This window comes from Mus musculus, chromosome 4, assembly GCF_000001635.26.
Source record: "Mus musculus strain C57BL/6J chromosome 4, GRCm38.p6 C57BL/6J".
Classification (NCBI taxonomy): domain Eukaryota; kingdom Metazoa; phylum Chordata; class Mammalia; order Rodentia; family Muridae; genus Mus; species Mus musculus.
This window is the reverse complement of record NC_000070.6, coordinates 63,417,302-63,436,922: the sequence shown is the minus strand read 5'-3', so window position 1 is coordinate 63,436,922 and position 19,621 is coordinate 63,417,302. Positions and strand designations below refer to the sequence as shown.

The following is a 19,621-nucleotide window of genomic DNA, read 5'->3' as shown; positions in this document are numbered from 1 at the left end:
CCCAGGAGAGAGGCCGCCAAGGGTGGAGGAAGGGGAAGGTGATGAGATTTGCTGGAGAGGCAGCTGGATAAATGCAGGTGGAGCTGATGGTTGTATCAGAGTCAAGGTCCAGGTGTTGACTGCCTCAGGCAGGGCTGAGGAAGGTGGCTTTGGGAAAGGCTGGACCGGAAGCCAAGCCAGGTGGTCCCCTAGCAGCAGCCAGACTGACCCAGGTTTGACACTGTAGTTCCCCTCACTAGTGCTGTGATCACAAACCGAGGGTGGGCATCCTATTGTGCAGCTCTTCCTGAGGAGACATAAACAAATATCTCTTCTGCCCAGGTCTGAGGCGTCAACATCACCAAAAACACCTCCCACTCCGCACAGCCAGCTCCAGCCGTGGGGCCATGGGAGAGTCTGTCCTCCATTGTTGATACTGTGGACTCAGAAGGAGGGAAACACACACAGCTGGGAAGAGGTAGCAGGGCGGAGGCAGCTGCCCTCCAGGTTACAGCAGGCATGGTGTTGTCCTATCCGTGGGCTCGAGAACCTGCTGGGAGAGAAAGTCCACTGAGTTCTCACTCTTCCAGGTGGTCCACTGCCCCTCTCTACACAGCAACATCTTCCTCCCGCCTCTTCTGGCGTTGTCTTTTCATTTTAAACATGCTCATTTGCCCATTGTTTTCTATTACAAAATAAAACTGCTGTCGTAAGATTCCCGGCAGCGTGTACTCCTTCAGTGGGAGGCTGGGGGTCTCATTAGTGTGGGTTTTTTGTTTGTTTGTTTGTTTGTTTGTTTTACTTCCTTTAGTAAGCTAAAGTATCACTGGCATTCTAAAGTGGCAAAAGAATGTGAGCTAGGGATAGTGAGAGGGCTGGCTCTGTAGTTAAGAGGACTTGCTGCTCTTGCAGAGGACCCAGGTTCGGTTCCCACCTACAATTCCTCTTCTAGGGGATCCCACCCCATCTTCTGGCCTCTGTGGGCACCAGGCACTCATATATGCACATAGAATAAAAATAAAGCGTGTAGTAGATAAGAAATCTCAACAGTATGGGGTCAAATGTGGAAATAGCAGATGTCTCTCTCCCTTCGTGCCGCTCATCCGGTCCTGCAGTTAGTTCATCTGGTCCCAGTCTCTGAGGTGGCTTGCTTCTGGTGGGGGACTTCAGGGAATGTCATAGCAGACCTACTCTCTAAGTGACAAGAGCTGGGCTCAGGGTTGGGATTGAAAGCAAGCTGTCATTTCCTTCTTATGTGACCTGAGGGCATCCACAGCCTCCCTGAACTTCACTGACCTCATCTCAGTCTGGGGAGGGAGGGAGAGCGAGAGAAAAGAGCTGGGATGAGGTCAGCCCATGTGACAGTGCTGGGTCTTGGCAGGTTGGAGACCAGATTCTGGAGGTGAATGGGCGGAGCTTTCTCAACATCCTGCATGATGAGGCAGTGAAGCTGCTCAAGTCATCCCGGCACCTCATCCTGACGGTGAAGGACGTCGGAAGGCTGCCCCACGCACGTACCACCGTGGACCAGACCAAGTGGATCGCCAGTTCCCGGATCGGGGAAAGCGTCGCCAACTCAGCAGGGTCTGGTCTCAGGCACGGGGTTCCGGGATCCTCGGGTGACTTCTGAGAACCATTGTTTCCTCTCTTCTGTCACAGGGCTCTCAGTCTGGTGTCCTTACCCTGAGATCCACTCCACTCGTGGGCACGAGTGTGGGCTCTTCCCCTCCTTTCCTAGCTCCAGTGTCCTCTGGAAAGTTGAAGTACAGGACTTAGAGCCCCCGTCTCTGCCATCAGGCAAATCACTTTACTGGGTGTTTAGTGCATCTGGGAGCATCTGAATGCAGGCTCTGCTGTCGCCATCCTGTACTGCCAGAGAGAACCCCACGAGATACTTGGGATGAAGGAGCCTCAGAGCCCAAACCAGGCACAGGGTCCAGGTGGCTGTATGCCTGCTAGTTATGTAACCTGTGTCACCTGTGGTCCCCATCAGACATCTCCACCTGCTGGCTGGTGACTCCTGGTCAAACACTCCCAACAGTGTCTTATTTCTCTCATGTACTCCCTTCTTTTCTCCTGCATAGTGTTACACAGTTTTAAAGGTTAATTTCCAACATATTTTTAAATCGGATTTTCCAGTAAATTGGTTTCTGGTTGTTTCTTAAAATTCCAAACTCTTGAAGCCTAAGCCTACATTTTCTCATGAAGATATGAGCTAAAACTAAGATGTCCTTACAAAGTTTCCCCTAGGGGGTTCCAGTTCCTCCACCGCCCTATGGGACGGCTGACCCCATCACCTGTCAGAGGTCCTTTATTCTCCTCACACCCATGATTCCCAACTCTCCATTGCTCTCATGACAACCAGAGAACTCTGGGTCCGATCTGTACAGGAAGCACTCATGAGGCTACCTGGCATGGTGTGGCAGTGCTGAATATGTTGCTAATGGGGAAGACTCAAAGCCATCAGTAGGTCCTGGGGAGGCAGGATCACATGCCCTTCAGCAGCCCCCTAGCAGTGACCATGGTATGTAGATGTGTGGTTTCTCACACTTTTGTTCTACTTTGGAGAACAAGAATTTCTGAGAAGGTTCACCTATCCTAAGCTGTCTGGCTTGAAACTTGCTATGCAGCAGCGCAGGTTAGTCTTGCCCTCCAGATCTTCCCACATGCTGAGATCACAGGCATGTGCCACCATGCCAGATATAAAGCCTGGCTTTCCTGCTCCAACTGAGCCTTCCCCATGTGTGCCCCATTCTGTGTGCTGGCATGTGCTGAGAGGGCTTGTGTCTCTCCATAGGTTTCCAGGGGACCACACAGAAGAAGGGACAAGCAAGGTAGGTGTCTCTGTGGGACATGTGTTAGGGTTTTACTGTTGTGAATAGGCACCATGACCAAGGTAAGTCTTATAAGGACAGCATTTAATTGGGGCTGGCCTAAAGTTTCAGAGATTCAGGTCATTAAGGCAGGAGCTTGGCAGTGTCCAGGCAGATGTGGGGCTGGAGGAGCTGAGAGTTCCACCTCTTGTCTCAAAGGCAGCTAGCAAAAGACTGGCTTCCAAGCAGCTAGGATGAGGGTCTTAAAGCCCACACTCACAGTGGCACACCTACTCCACTAAGGCCACACTTCCTAATGGTGCCACTCCCTGGGCCAAGCACATAGAAACCATCACCGGACATCATCATCTTCTTCCTCCCCCCTCAGTTCTGGGCAGAGCTTGTACAGGAGCATCAGCCAGGCTACCCAACTGTCCAGATGCTTGCTGGCCTCCAGCCACTGTGCTGGCCTCAGGGATCAGGGCAGTGAACAGACTTTACCAGGTCTCTGCCCTCCTGGGGGGTCATACCCAATGGAAGACTCACAAATAAAGACAGTGTAAGGATTCAAGCAAATATCAGATTAGAAAACTCACTGGAAACCATGGAGGCACGGTGGCATCAAGGAGGAGTGTGAGTTGAGTCACTAAACCTGGATGAGACACAGCAGAAGCTGAGGTGTGAGCCATGCCAAGGCAAGAGCATGTGCCAGGGCTAGTGGAGGAATGGAAGAGGAGAAGGACTAGGGTTAGGAACAGAGCGATGGGCCAGACTGACCTGTTCATACAGACTTTGGGGCCATGGAAAGGTAGGAGATGCGAGCACTTTGTACGCAAACAGAAAGTCTGTGTCTCTGAGACAATTTTCGATATTCTTGGCAAGATGACAGGGTGGGCCAGGGAATCTGAAGAGAGACTGGGTGATATCAGCTGGTCAGTGGTGAGGACACCGGTATAATTTGGCACAAGTTAGGGGTACAGATCTGAACTGTAATTTAGAAATGCAGGGACTCTTATCACACCAGCTTACTAAGAGAGATATCAAAACCCAGAGAATCACAGTGTGTGAATGGATGGGCTAAAGGATACACAAGAGACAAATATGAAAGTGCCACGGAGATGACCACATGGTGCCATCGTCCCAGGGTTAGGTGGAGCGGTTCCTGTGTGTGTGGAGACCATCAACACAACGCTAGAAGCCACAGCCTCCCCCGCAGCCTAGACTCCTCTGGCCTGTGTCCTTCTGTTTTTCAGCCAGGATTTTACAAGGGCCCAGCCGGCTCCCAGGTGACCCTGAGCAGCCTGGGGAATCAGACTCGTGCACTGCTGGACGACCAAGCCAGGCACCTGCTGACAGAGCAGGAGCGCGCCACCATGATGTACTACCTGGCCCAGTACCGTGGTGGCACCATCTCTGTGGAGGCCATGGTCATGGCACTGTTTGAGTTGCTCAACACACACGCCAAGGTGACTTGTTCCTTCTGTCCCTACCCTGTTACAAAGGACCTCAGCCCAGCTGAACCCTGAGCAGCCCCGTCCTCCAAACTTACAGACTTCTGGAGTCAGGGACAGAGTGCAGTGCTTATTATCACAGAATATTCTTCACAAGCAGGCATCAGGGTGAGGAGCCAACCAGAGAGGCCTGCTCAGGTAGAAGAAGTCTGCTGGTGGGTCAGAAACTGCTGAAAGGAAGAAGTAACTAAATCTAGTGTAATCTAGGGTGAATTCAATCAGGCAAGAGGAAATAGGGTTTGCAGACAAACATGACCCAGAGGACCACTCTAAAGGAACGGCTGTGGACGTTGTGGCATGAATATGATAGTGTGTTCAGGCTCTTTGTCACCTGTGCATGCTGAGAAGGAAGAGTTCCAGAGAGGAAGGAGGCCGGTGATGCTGGGCCTAGTGCCTGAGTAAAGATATTTGGATGCTTCCTCAAGGACACCAGAGAGCAGCAGAAAGCTTGGGAGGGCAGGGCAGGCTTGCATGCAGATCACTTGGGAATAGAGGTACTGGTCCCACCTGCTGGCAGAGTTCTTTCCTTAGTGTCATCCTTGTCCCGCCCTCCCCTGCAGTTCTCACTCCTGTCTGAGGTGAGAAGCATCATCTCACCCCAAGACCTGGACCGCTTTGACCACCTGGTGCTGAGGCGCGAGATCGAGTCTATGAAGGCGAGGCAGCCCCCCGGCCCCGGGGTTGGAGACACGTATTCCATGGTTTCCTACAGCGACACAGGCTCATCCACAGGCAGCCACGGCACCTCTACAACCGTCAGCTCGGCCAGGGTGAGCCACCCCTGCCCTATCCTTGGTGAGAAGGTCAGGGCACGGATAAGATGTTTCCCTCCTAAGCCTCGGGTTCCTCATCTGTGAGAGCCTGGCTGTTGTGGAGTACCTAGTGTGTGCTGGACATGGGGACAGTGGGCATCTAAGAAAGATATGTCTTCTGGGGCTCTCAGTCTGGGGATAGAGGGGAAAGGTTTCCTAAGGGCTATTTCTGTAAGGGATGGTTAGGAGCCAACAAGACGTCTCAGGGGGGGAAAGGAGCTGACTACCAACCCAGTTCAGTCCCTGGAACCCATGTGGTGGAAAGAGAGAACTAAGTGCAAGTTGTCCTCTGATTCCCACACGAATGCATGAACACACACACACATTCATGCACATGCATGCTAAGAATGTAATAAAATGTAAAGGATGGTTAGACAAAACAAGAACTCCATAATTGCAGTTCACAGGGAGATCAAACAGGGAAAGCATGGTGTTCAGCTCAGGGCCAGCACTAACACGGTGTCAGTCGTGGTGGTTTGGACCGTGGCGCTGGGTTTCACACAGAGGCCACCTGTTGTCTGTGGAGCCCCAAGCCTGGCTCGGCTTTCTTGCCAACTCAGCAGCCCCTAGTACAGCCTCCAGTCCACACTTGAATGTGGTTCTGTCCCAGGATTCTCAAGGGCAAGCAGCCTGGGTTTTGTTTACTTTCTTTTTCTCTTCCTTTGTTTTGAGACATGCAGCTCTGGCTGGCCTGGAACTTGGGCTGGCCTCAGTCTCACAGAGATCCACCTGCCTCTGCCTCCTAAGTGCCCAGAGTAAAGACATGTGCCACCACGCCTGGCAGCAAATGCCTTGTTTCTTATCTTAGGGCACAGCCAGGTATCCTATGGGAGGAAGAGGCGGGTGGGTGAGCTGGAGGCCTACAGGTGGTGAGGTCACCCTTGGAAAGGGAGGGAGGAGACCCTGAAGCCAGGACCCAGAGTGCAGAGGCAGGCTGGGCTGCAGGAGGGATGAGCTACCGGGTGGCTGTCTCGTAACCTTACAGAGAGCTGTCCTCCTACAAACTCTGGCTTCTCATGTGACTTTCCTTTAACACTAGGACTCTGGGGTCTTAACCCCATCTCCTTCATCTTTAAAGGTCCTTGTCCCTACCTGAGGTAGCCCCAGAGCCTGCCATATCCCGTCCCCCATCCCCACCCCCCACCCCCAGGCTCTGGATGTGCCAGCAGCTGTTTTTCAGGTCCCCAGAAGTGCAGACTCCTTCTAGGGCAAGGCAGAAGCCCCGCCCCCATTTTGCTGGGCTTGCTCCAACCTCAGGCTTTGCAGCACCTCCTGATGAGGTGATTTTAGGCTGTGGGCCCTGGTCTGTATTCTACTTCTCTCCGAGTCTGACTCTTATGACCTTGGCCTTAAAATGTCCATGTGGAGCTTCAAGAACCACAGAGCACAGCTCTAAAACCCAGAGAATTAGATACAGGCTGCAGCTCTTGGAAAGTCAGGACCACAGTGAGAGTGTCCTCTACTCTAGGAGGCACACAATATGGTCTCCTTGTGCCTCAGTTTCCCCATGCATAAACTGTACAAGCTCTTGCCAGCTCAGGCTGCAGCAACCTAAGGTCCCAAAGGACAGAGCAGGGTGGAGGGCAAGAGGAGCCGAGAGCCTATTGTGCCTGGATGGAGCTCTGCAGAGAGCAGGGACCTCCAGCAATGATCTTCCCATCCCAGAGAAGTCTTTCCTCTGGTTAACTAAGAACAGCGCCATCGGGGACCCACTGCACAGGGCTGTACTCTGGGGTACACAGCAGAGCTCACATCAAGAGTGATTCTGTGTAAGCAGCTTCGGGCAGATGGGAGAGTACTCTGAAGTTCCTTTTACAGTTCCTAAATAGTGGCCCACTCAGAATCGGTGACCAATCAGGGTACCCAGGAATGTCAGAATAGGAAACACACACTTCCCCAGGCAGAGAGGAGCTCCTGGGACAGAGTCTAATCGAGTCTGACAGATAGGGAAATCCCCTTACCTCCCTATGCCTCAGCTCAGTCTTCTGCCTTATGGGGAAATTATTTTGCCAAGTCCCCAGTGTGTAGGGAGAGCAGAAAAAGAAAGCCCTCTTGGCCCCAGCAAGTACTAGAGTCAGTGGGATGCGACCACACCCCTGGGGCAGATGAAGCTTTCCCTTTTCCCATTGCCCATTGCCATTCCAGCTTGGGCACCCCCGCCCCCACCCCCCATGCGCCTTAGAGATGCTCTCCCTGAGCCTGTAAATACACAAAGGCCCTGGAAAGCAATGGGCTGAGGACTGCTGCCCCTCCCTTTTGCCCCTTCTCAGGGACTCCCCTGAGCACTATTGAAGGCTCAGTCTTAGGTCTGCAGAAGGTCCCCGAGGCCTCCCCTGCTGGAACAAAGTCTCCAGGCAGATTCCCCCTAAATCCCTTTCTGTCCTCAGCAGGTGTGACCTTGGACAGACTGCTCCCTTCCAGCCTGCCTTTCCATCTGTGAATGGAAATGCTGGCACCAAACCTGCCCCAAGTTGCTGACCTATGGAGACCCCCAGCCCCAAGGATAAAGCTGGCTCCTCGGAGCAGCAAGGCCTCCCAGCTTCTCCTGAGGACCCTGCTGTTCCCCTCAATAGGTGTTTGTGTGGGGGTCAGGGGGGAGGGGGCGCTATGCTGAGGTGAGGCCTCTTGATTCCCTAACATTTATTTCATGTATTTTTCTTTTTGCCTTTTGCCCATTCACCCTCCCTAGGAGCGGCTGCTGTGGCTTATAGACCTGATGGAGGTACCGTCCTTCTGCAGGGGGAGGCTGGGAGTCCCTTAGGCAGGGCAGAGGTGGGGGGCTGAGTCCTTCCCATCGCCCCTGACCTCTGCCCTTGTTCTGGCTGGGACTGGATGTTCTTGATGCTCAGTCTGTCTCCTGGCCACCACCTTATAAGTGGCCTCAGGCTCTGGAGAATGGCCTCCTTTCAAATCCTGGCTTAGTCCCGTCGCTTGCTGTGTGTCCTCAAGAGCAGTTCTGCCTCTCTGAGTTTAGATGTAGGATCCATAAAAGGAGGGTGATCATTTCTGTGCTATGTAGTAGAGATGCAATCAGACTTTGCATATGTCATGGCCTCTGCCTGTCTGGAATGGTCTCCTTCCCACTTCCCATAGCCTGTACCATTAGCTTGGATGGCAGATCTTACAGGAAGCCTTCCACGGCCCTCTGGAAGGAGTGACTTCCAGTTCTTGGCTCTTTGTACTTTCATGATCAGGAGAGGTATAGTCAGTGACCTCTACTTGGTCACCTGTGGTTTACAGAAGTGACCGCATCTCAGTCACTGCTGGATCCCAGGAGCTTAGCACACATTTTAGCCTGTGTGAATACTGAAGCCGTTATTGTTAATAATAGCTGTGACTTGTGGAGCAGTCTCTAAGCATTCTCTAAGACCCAGTCCCAGCATTTCTTAAACAAGTCTTCTGTGGCCTTCCCAGTGATCATAACCACTAAGGCCCTCGTGTTCCAGAGAAGGACACTGAAGCTCAGAGAGGAGGAGCAACTCACTCCAAGTCACACAGCTTGCTGGCGAGAGACCAGTCAGGACGGGGTCCCTGGCCTGCTTACTCTGTGTGGTGTTGTGAACCCTGTCCTCTGATTCTGCCTCTTCCTGAAGGTGTTTGCCCAGCGTCACCTAGCAGTCAGTCTGTCTTTTGGTCTATATGCCATCTGTCTTTCACCTCCCTCGTCTTCCTTTCTGTTAATCTTTATGGGTGCATGTCACGTGCTGTGTGCAGCCTGGGTATACTACAGGGCATCAGAGAATAATAAAGATGTTTTCTTCAACTGGAATTCAGAGGACAGCAGGGATAACGTTGGGCCGAGATGAGTGGCAGGCACAATAAGTGATAAGAGCTAAATAAAATAGTAGAAGGGGGCTGGGGAAGATTGGCAAGGCACACACACTTGAGGATGACAGCAGGAGCAGCATATGCAAAGGTCCTGCGGTTTGAGCATGCCTCTTGCATCTACACACCGTCTAGGAGGGCAGTGGAGCCAGAAGAGGGCAAGTGCAGAAAGCAGTAGGTCATATGCTGAAGAGTTTGACTAGGAACAAGATGACGCGCCTGACCTGGAAGGATACAGCCTGGCTTATCTGATTATTGGATCTCTGATTATTGAGACTAAACAAGGAGTACACAGACACAGGAATTATCAAGAGCTCTGTGCAGATGGTGCAGCCAGTTGCTAAGAGATACAGCAAGGAGCTGAGCAGATGCCAGCTCTGTCTGCACCTGATCAGCCCTGGCCTAGTATCTCTTGGCACGCCCTAGTACATAGCAGCCTCAGACCCTGCACTCAGACCACCTGGGCTGAGGGGCGAGGCATCCCACCTCCCCACCCAGAAGTATCTCTTTCAGGGTGTTCTAACACCACTGTGTCCCTTCAGTGCCATGTGCCTTTGAGGAAGCCCCTTCCCCGCTCTTACCTTAGTTTCCTCTTCTATAAGACCAGGGCAGACCTCCATGGCTCCCCAGATTCTAAACATCCATTCTGTTGATAGGTGGTACCTTAGTTAGGGTTCCATGGTTTCGAAGAGACACCATCTGCACAGCAACTCTTACAAAGGCAAACATTTAATTGGGGCTGGCTTACCATTGTCATCATGGCAGGAAGCATCACAACACACAAGCAGACGTGGTACTCGAGAGGTAGCTGAGAGTTCTGCAATCTGGATCCATAGTCAGCAGAAGGGATAGTGACGCTGGGCCTGGCTTGAGCATCTGGAGCCTCAACAGCCACTCTCAGTGACACACTTCCTCCAACAAAGTCACATGTCCTAACTACTACAGGTGCTAAAAAAGTATTCAGGAGGGCATGTCATGGGGGAGGTGGCAGTGCCCCCCATCTCTTCATCTGAACAAGGGTTATAGCAGAGAGAAAGAGATGGGAGAGAAATTTACCTCAACCAAGCACTGGACTGGAGTGCAGCTTCCCCAATTGATGAAAAAAAGTGAAACCAATTCCTTTTCCTACAGAACTGAACCACACCCACCTCCTCAGAGACACCCTTCTCGCTGGTCTGACCCCCTTGTAAGCATGCCCCACCGGGAGCAGGGCTATGCTACCACCAGAGTTTCAGGAGCACCTAGAACCACCCATAAAACCGATTGTCTTCCAAGATTTGCCTCTGTGTCTGAGGGCAATGCATCTTGTCCTGGCGCCTGGCTGCCGGTGACCCAGAGGCCCCGACATCCCAGACAGAGCCAGTTTCCATGAAACCCAGATTCCCTGGGTCACATGACAGTGATCCATCCTAGGTTACCCATGACCCACTCTGAGCAACAGCTGCTCAGAGCAGAAGCCATCAATCAGGGAACTCCCGCATTCCACCCCACCCAGGGGCACATAACATCCCCTTCCAGTTTTTCTACCGCTCAACCTGGAGCTTTTTTTTTTTTTTCCAGCCTCTGACCAGCATCAAGTTTCCTGTAGAAACCGCTGACCTGCAGGGTGGGCGATAAAAGGAATCCCTGATCTTTAGTGTGAACAGGGCTGACGCACTGTTGCCCAGGCCCAGGCCTTGCATTCTACCAACTTGGTTGGCTCTCCAGACTCATAGTGGGGTCATCTTGATCAGGTGGATAAGCTTTCCTGATCTTTAGTTTCCACCTCTGTGCATTGGATTGGAAATACATGGTATTTGTGGGTTGCCCAGGGAAACTGGGTGGCCGTGTGTGGTCGAGCCTGTAAGCTGACCGTGTTACTACTCTAAGGTTGGACAGAAAAGTATCAGCGGTCAAGGCCGCTTTTGTTTGATCTTAACAACCGACAAAATCTAATTATTCCCCCAGATTTCTCTGCCTGGATTGAAACACCCCTCGCATGTTTGGAGTGGGGTCCTGTGGCTGCTGAGGGTGTTAGGATGGCACCCCACCTTAAAGGCCACTCTGTACTCTTCCTTCCCACAGGGAAGCAAAAGAGAGGCTCCCAGCATTGTTGCAGCAGTTCTTCCGTGGCCTGAGCCTCCCTTCCCATTGTGGCAGTGAAAGAGTGAGACTCAAATCCCTCAGGATTGAGTGACAGCTGCTCCTCATTCAGAGACAGGGCTCAAGGAAGCAGGGCTGGCTCCCTCTACTCAGGAATGACCTGCTGGGTTTAAAGACTCCTTCAGAAGGAACCCCGTTCGTTCACTCGTTTGTTCAGCCTGTCCTTGCCGTGCATGCAGTGTAGGCTCTCCCACCTGGAGCTCACAAGCACAATGGAGGAAGATTTTGATTTAAAAAAAAAACAAAAACCTATATAAGTCCCGAGACTGTAGCTCAGTATTGCTAGCACGTGCCAGGCCCTCTCTGTACAGGTTCTCTCTGTAGCACCTATGCAAATAATCTATTCACCGCCTGAAGTTATGAGAGGGTGGATCTAGGCTCGAAAACCCAGGCATCGCAGAGAGATGGTCAGGCTAAGAGCTGGAGTTTGGCATCAGGTCAGACACTAAATGAGGCAAGCAGTTTAGGAACTTTGACTTCAGCTGAAGGTCACGGAAAGAGTGCTGTTGGGGATGATAGGGTGTGGGGCAAGAGGCACCTGTGTGTGTGGAGGGCCAGAGACGTGGGCACTGTAGGTCTCAGTGAGCTGACACACCATGCCAGGTTAGCTTGTCCTTTTGTGCTGTGACAAACTACCTGGCGTAACTTAAGGAGAAGAGACTTATTTTAGCTCGTGGGTCTAGTGGGGTCATCCCACTGTTGTCCAACCTCATGCCCGTGGGCAGATCATCATAGTGGCCAGGCCATGTTAAGTGGAAACTGTTTACCTTGTGGGGAAGGGGGGCAGGAATCAGAAGGGACTACAGGGAGAAGCTAGGACAAGATACAGCTCCAAGGCCACACCCCCAGTGACATAACTCCCTAAGGACACACCCCCAGTGACACGACTCCCTCCAGCAGACCCTGCTTCTTCTCTTCACCATGTCCCAATTATGCCATGTTATTTTGAATACGACAAGGAGTGAGTCCAGTGATCAGAGTCCTCATGGGGCTGTGGGAGGCATTTCATATTTAAACTTGTAACAGCACCCCAAGCCAGGAAGCTGCCTATTCCACCACAATTCCAGGGTGTGTCCTCCACAGAGAACATCACTTCATCTAGCAGGTCTCCTGCCTTAGCAACCCCCCCCCCCAAGGGATTTCCTTATGTCACCTCACCTTAATGGGTTCCTTCTTTCCCTTGGTATTCTATCCGTCCAAGGATTTACAGAACACTTGCCTGCCTGTGTGAGAACTTGGGGCGCTAGGAGCTGTTTCCAGCAGCAGCAGCAGCCAAACCCATGAGCTCAGCTCCTCTCTGAATGTAGCTCAGCTCTGGAGTCCCAAGAAAGTGCTTTGTAGTTGACAAATGGGGAAACTGGGCAGTGTGCTTGACTGTCTGGGCCCTTTGGAGGTTGGTGGAGTCTCGACTCCCTTCTCAGGATAGCTGCTTTAACTGATTAGGAAGTTCATACAGAGGCAGATGAGTTTCAAACTGTGGGAGCACAATGGCAACTGGGCTGTTTTCTCCTGGTAAGGAAGTGGAGGCCAGGGTCAGGACCCATGTGACAGGAAAGATCTGGGACTTCCCTGGGTGACGGTAGCTGCCTTCACTCCTGGTAGAAGGAGGCTCTAAGCCAGGCTCTCTGCCCCAGTGTTCCCTCTCCAGAGCCCCAGTTTCCCTTATCTTAAGGGCTCCTCCTGACCTGGCCATTGTAGGTCATGCTTTCTCTCCACTCTGTGACATCCTTTTCCTCAGGACAAGGGAGGGAGACTGGGGGACAGGTGTCCTCTCAGCAGAAGGAAGCCCGGTCTGGTTAGCAGCATCCCTGCTGGGTTGTAATGTGACTCCGCCTCTGCGTCCTGCCCTGATGAGAGGTGACTGTGCCCGTCCTTCCAAGAGAACCCTTTGCTCTCCTGGTCTAGATGGCTCGTGAATAGTCAGTCACAGTAGGTGCCAGTTGCCAGCTTTGATTGAAGAAATCACTGCCCCAAGCAGTGCCAGGTCTTCTGTCTCTCAACACTTACCCCACCATTCTCCCCCTCTCCTGAGGTGACAAGCTCTTTTCAAACCAACCCTGCTCATGCAACAGTCTTGCTTTTCTTCTCTCTGTGCCTCTGGTTTTCCCTTTGCTGAGCTGTCTGCCTTCCCCACCACTGTCTCTTGTTTAGAACCTCTTCCCATCTTATTCATACTTCTCCCCTACAAGGTCTCTTCTCTTCCCCTTTCTCCTTCTGTCATGCAGAACTCTAATGCCTACACACACACACACACACACACACACACACACACACACACACCAGTGGCCTTCTGGAAGCTTGTGTAACTCAGTGCCTCGGTTTCCCCATATACAGACAGAATGGGAAATGGGCCATCCAGCTCAAACCTTAGGTGCATTTTGTGATGGGGGAGGGGGAGGGAGTGGCCTGACTTGGGAGTAACAAAGCTGAGAGAACAAAGCTGAAAATAGCACCTTTATGTAAGCAAGGAGCAGGAGGCAGAACCTGGAATGGCTTGGGGAGGGCAGAGTGCTGTGGGGAGGAACCTTATTTTGCTGAGGTGGCTCTGGGCACCTGAGCTGCACCTGGCCTTTGATAATATCCAAACCAGACATTACCTCCCCTGCCCCACGGTACCTGAGTGGGAGACAGGGCAAAGAATGTTCCTGGTCGTTCATTTTCCTCTCCCCCTTCCCCTCGTCCATTACTCCAAGTATGAGATTCAGGACCCTTTTTGGACCATCTCAAATATAAGAGAGGGACGGCTCTGCACCCCCACAGTTATGAGGCGGGTGGAGTAGAGGACAGGGATAGGGTCTTAAAGACCTCTTGTCTTGAGTGGGTCACCCAACCCTGAAGAGTGACCTTGCACAAGTGACCTACCCTCTCTGAGCCTCAGGCTAGGCTGTAGAGCAGAAGGGGGTTCATCATGTGTCAGCCCTTTCGGGGCTTAGGGAAAGCAGCAGGCAGCTGGGGCTGGGATGCAATATCCAGGACGTGCAGCTATGCACTGTGGCCTCAGACCTGGAAGCCTGCTCTTGGAGTTCTGCTGGCACTGCCCTAGTTCTTGGCCTGGCTATTTCAGATGTATAAGGAACATGACTTGGGGCTCCAGAATGTCTGGATCTGGCAGATGGAGCCTGCACTGTGCTCTGACCAGCTGCCTCCAATACATTCCACTTCTGTCCTCTCTCCCACCTGAAACACCAGGACTCTGTCCAACTCCAGGGTGCTATGACACAGACCTGGCTTAGTTGCCCAAGTTACTAGAGAATGGCTGTCTTGGTTTGGGTCACTGTTACTGTGATGAAACACCATGATCAAAAGCAAGGTGGGAAGGAAAGGCTCTATTTGGCTTGAGCTTCCACATCCATAGCCCATCACTGACAGGAACTCAAACAGAGCAGAATATGAAGGCAGGAGCTAATACAGAAGCTGTTTGTGTGTGTGTGTGTGTGTGTGTGTGTGTGACGGGGGTGCTGCTTACTGACTTGCTCACGTGGCTTGACCTCCTTTCTTATAGAACCTGAGACCACCAGCCTAAGTATGGCAGTGGGCTGTCCTTCCCCCATCAATCACTAATTAAGAACATACTCCACAGGCTTACCTACAGTCCCTTCTTATGGAGGCATCTTCTCACTTGACGTTCACTCCTATCAGATGATGCTAGCCTGTGCTAAGTTGTTAGAAAATTAGCCAGAACAATGGCCATGCCACCTTGGACCTATCGCACTCCTCTATGATCTGTAGTCATAGGAGAGGTGACAGATGATAGGGGAAAGTGCATACGCTAAGGGATGGAGAAGAGCCAGGCACCTAGTTTTCAACCTGGACTTTCATGACCCTCAAACCCTTCTCGCCTCTTCCTAAATCACGGTCAGTGTTTGCTGAATGATGCTCCGGGCTCCTGATGTCCAGAACAGGACAGCTTCACCTAATTGTAGTCGTCTGAGCCTCACCCTGACTCCCAGCATCCCCTGTAGCAGATAACACTGGCCATGCCTGCCTATGGCAGAAGCTTCTTTTGTCCTTGGAGTAGACACTACTCATAGATTCTGCATGGACAAACTGGCCTTGTCCCTCACCTCACCTGAAGAGGGTCTCTCTGATGCCCACCCATCTTGGATAATTTCCAGGGAGCACTGTGCTGATGGCAGTTGGCAAGGGATTATGGGAAGACACCATGATGACCTTTCCCACTGAGAAACTGGTCACCTAGGGGCCAAGGTATACTTTGCAGTCCCTTCACTGTGGGGGCAGTTTGCAAGACTTCCTAGGCTTCCCAAGTACAGTGCCAGGGCCTGTAGGAAGAGCCACCTAGGGTTACTAGATCAGCAGTATGACCTAGTGGGCTACCTGGTTTTACAGAGAGGTTCTATGACTTGCCTGTTGTCACACAGCCGTAAGAGGCAGAGCTCAAGAGCTTGTGCAAAGGCCCTGAGGCAGGTAGCATGTCATGCTGGAGAAGGAGCAAGGATGTGAGCCCAAGAAGCTCAGGGGTGGCCCAAGAAGAGGACTCAGTGCTGCATGTGGCTTCATCGCTGGCTTTTGCAAACATGGCCCCTGTTACCCAAGCTTCTGAGAAAGGAATCCATATTACAGGAAGCTCTGCCTCAGGGCAGTAAAGTCTGGGCCTCCTGCCTCCAACTCGTGTTTCCCCCTTATTGCAGCTGTCATTAATGGCCCCTGCAAAGAACACGGCACCTCCCTCATCAATGTTCAGCTTGCTCAGCCTCTGCTTCCAGCAGCTAAAGCAGGCAATCCTTTCACTCGTAGAGACTCATTCATTTACCGTGTAGATGCCACGGAACTGAGCACAGCAGGCACAGTAGTCCAAGTCCTGCCTGAGTTTATATCCAGCAGGAATAAGAGATAATAAAGCCACATTGTGACCTGTGTACAGAAAAGTGGAATGGGGTCGGGGTAGACAGCTGATAGTATGTACGGTGCCCATGTAGACAGAGCTGGTCTGGGAGGCCTCCGGCACCGAGAACTAAAGGAGAAATGGAAGTGAATCCCGAATGGTGCAGGTGCCAGGACAGCTAGTGCAAAGGCCCTGGGGCAGCAGGTATGGGAGCAAGAAAGGGCCAGCAATCATGTGAGTTTTTGGCTTTGCCTGAGGTGGGGATGAACATTCCTTGAATTCTTTTCCAAGGACTGTCTGGCTACTGGGTGGGGAGCAGGGTGGAGTGAGGGAGGAGAGTGGAGCAAGGGGAGTGGTGGGCTGCTCAGATAGGCCTGCCCATGCAGGAGGTAACCTGGAAGCCAGCAGAGCTTCCTGCAGTCAAACCATAGCAAAGGGAGTAAGAAGGGCTGGCCACAGTGCCTATAGTACGTGCGCTTGGCAGGAGGGGATGTTGTGAGCAAAATTAATTTTCTTTGTGGAAAGCAAACGACCTCATCTCCGAGGCAGCCCCACTGCCCTCAGGCCCAAGTCCAGGCGTAATCAAGAGCTGACAGAAAGTCCTCAGGCAGTCTCTGTGTTCTTCCCTGGTTATGCACACACAGTTCCCAGTGTCGGAAACATGGCTCCCTGCCCACAGTCGGGCCTTGTCCGCCTGCCCAATCTAGGAAGTCTTCCTTGGTGGCTGCCCCCCCCCAGTGTATTTGGTGCTGTTAGCCATGTGATGCCCTAAATAATCTCTGTGCGTGCCTCTCTCCCTCCCCCGACTGCCCTGTCTAACACACAGGATGAAGGGAGGAAGACATGGATAGTTTTAAAGATGGGATCCACTTGGAACAGCACCCTTATACACTCCTCTTTTGTTCTGTGTGCCCCACCCCCAGCATTCTGTCTGCCACTAGATGTGAGAGAGCTGCGTCTGTTAAAGCTCAAACCTAAGATATCCCAAGCATCTCCAGGTAGCTCGCTCAATGAAGGCCTGAAAACGATCAGGAAGTCCCAAAGAAAAATGAACTTCCTGGCTTGGAGTGTAGCTCAGTTAATAGAGTGTTGTTGTTGTTATTATTGTTGTTGTTGTTTTTATTGTTTTATGTAAAGACTTGTGTTCAGTTCCCGGCATCATATACACTGAATGAATTGGCAAATGCCTCTAATCCCAGTGCTCTGTAAGGTAGACAAAAAGGAGAATCAATTCGAGGTCATCCTAGGCTACACAGCAAGTTTAAAGTGAGAGCAGCATATGAGATCCTGTCTCAAGAAAATAATAAAAAAAAATTTACTTCGAAGAGACTAACAGAAAATGTCACCGTACCGCTTTGAATGGGTGAGAAAAATATCTACAGAGGGGTGTGTCAGGGTTGCCTCTGCCATCGGAAGGTGTCATAAGGTCCTAGATTCCAGGTCCATGAAACAGATGAGCTCTGCTCTCGCCTGCTCAGCTTGTTGCTTGTCCACCTGTTTCTAGAATACATTAGACCTGGAAGGAACCGGTGAGACCACCCAGGGCAGCACCAACGCTCTCCCGGATGTGTCTGTGGTAAGGCCCTGCTTTGCTGCACTCTCTTCTTTGTTCATGACCCCTGGGCTCTTCTCAGGGTTGGCCACAGAGAGGGGACACGGGGTGGGTGGTAGGATAGAGTCTCTACGGAGACCCCACCAACCCAGCTGATTGCCTGCTCTGTTGCCTGTGTGGCACTGGGCAAGCTTCTTGGACCCTCTGTGTCAGTGTTTTCTCATCTGTAACATGAAAACCCTGCACCTTGCTCACAGTTGGGGGCCAGAAGAAGTCAAGTGGTTTGGTCAAAGCATGGAGACAGTCTCTCTGTGGCTGTCAGAGCTTTCCAAGTGTGGACACTGGCCTAAGGAGGTCCCAGGAGCTGGTGGCCGTGATCCACTTCTGCGCATACTGCACCCTGCACCTCAGGCACCCTGCTGGCACATCATGCACGCTGCTGTTCTCATCCCTGCTTAAACCTTCTAGTGGGTCCACTACGCTCGGAGATGCACCCTGTCCATGGCCACCCTGCCACCCTGTCTCCTCCTGTCCCACCCCGTGGCTAATTAAGTCTTGTCACTTGTGATGAGCCCCTGCTGATGCCAAGAACTTCGATTCCCTAAGGAATCGAGTGGGTCCCCAGAGACACCTGCCGAGATCCTGGCGCTCCTCAGCTGCTGAGATGCAGGGAACAGTTTTCCACTGAGCGTTGCATTATTCAAAGCAGTGTGGCCAGGAGCTGAGGAGCAGGGACTCAGTCTTTGCCGGGTCCAGCACCACTCGCTGTCCCTCTCCATCCACTATGGGCTCTGACTTCTACTCTTGTTGGGTCTTTTGGCAGGATGATGTCAAATCCCCCTCAGAAGATCTGCCTGGTATCAAGCCACCTCCTCCCCCACCACCCCTGGCTCAAGGTCATGACCGCTTGCTTGGCCAGCCACGGAAGCCAGGGAGGGAGGACCCCGCACCTCTGTCTTCTGCTGCCCACTCAGGCATTGTCTTCTCAGCACCACGGAACCGCAGCCCGCCGCCAGGGACTGCTCCCACTCCGGGACCTTCCTCAGCACAGGACTCTCCCTCCTCCCCCATTTATGCCTCCATCTCCCATGCCAACCCCAGTTCCAGAAAGCCGCTGGACACCCACCTGGCCCTGGTTAACCAGCACCCCATCGGCCCCTTCCCTCGAGTCCAGTCCCCACCTCACCTGAAGAGCCCTCCTGCAGAGACCCCAGGAGCTGGGGCCTGCCTTCCACCACCATCACCCTCTGAACACCCTGACGCCGTGGGTGCAAACCAGCACTTTGTTCTGGTGGAGGTGCACCGTCCGGACAGTGAGCCTGATGTGAATGAAGTGCGGGCTCTGCCCCAGACTCGCAGTGAGTATGGTTGTCCAGCTCTGGGACACAGGGAAGGGGTCTCCAGCCCCTAGAGTCACTCTTCCTGTTGTGACGGCCTGGGCTGGGTGCTGCTTGATGGTCTGCTAGCCTACATGAGGTCTAGCTCAGGGTCAGACTGAAGATAGCCTGGAGCCAAGACTTGAGTTTGAATCTCACCGCTGCCCCTGATGATCATTTATTGCCTGAATGAGTGGCACCTTCCCTGGTCATGTGGGCTCGACAGAGGCAGTACTGCCAGGTCGGTCACTGAGTGGGGGTTTGTGTGGGGATGGAGTTAGGGGCCTCCTGCCCCTGCACTCTGCATCCATCACCTCTCAGCCTCCTCTGGAAGACTGCCTGGGGAGAGCATTGTTGCCCCTGACCACCCAGTCTGGCCGAGAGCAGGTGTTGGATTTCAGGGCTGTGGCGATCCTAGTCACCGAACCTCTGAATGGTGTGTAGAATTCAGAGTGCAACAAAGCCCCAGGCTGGGGCCCCCTGTTTTCTAAGGGATGCCCAGTGAGGGTGTGGAGGAAGTGCTGGCTGTCCAGCAAGTTAGCTGGGCTCTGCTGCCATCTTGTGGCTGAAATGATACCTTATGTTAGGTAGCCTGGAAAAGCCTAGCAAGCCTAAAGTAACCCAGGAAAGGGCAAGCAGGGACTCGAGGCCATACTCACAGATGCTCAACACTATGTCCCCGCCCCAAGGAAAAACTGGCATGTGTGAGAAGACCAAACAGACCTCTGTAGACGGACCATGCTGGGAGCCAGTAACGACTAGACACCT

The 19,621-nt window shown here is 52.5% G+C and overlaps 1 protein-coding gene across 8 annotated transcripts in view; it reads left to right on the top strand.

The window, feature by feature from the left end:
• Whrn (whirlin) overlaps window positions 1–19,621 on the top strand; it is an 81,176-nt gene that overhangs the window by 59,161 nt on the left and 2,394 nt on the right. For 2 of the 8 annotated variants that reach the window (XM_006538309.4, NM_001008791.2), the window contains exons 4-10: window positions 1,361–1,563; window positions 2,777–2,813; window positions 4,046–4,258; window positions 4,864–5,073; window positions 7,805–7,837; window positions 17,430–17,501; window positions 18,301–18,835. In XM_006538309.4, coding sequence (XP_006538372.1) covers window positions 1,361–1,563; window positions 2,777–2,813; window positions 4,046–4,258; window positions 4,864–5,073; window positions 7,805–7,837; window positions 17,430–17,501; window positions 18,301–18,835 — 1,303 coding nt within the window. Of the gene's footprint in view, window positions 1–1,360; window positions 1,576–2,776; window positions 2,814–4,045; window positions 4,259–4,863; window positions 5,099–7,505; window positions 7,689–7,804; window positions 7,838–17,429; window positions 17,502–18,300; window positions 18,836–19,621 lie in introns of those variants that run through there. The other 6 variants (XR_001784212.2, XR_001784211.2, NM_001008793.2 and 3 more) reach the window with 4 other exon arrangements.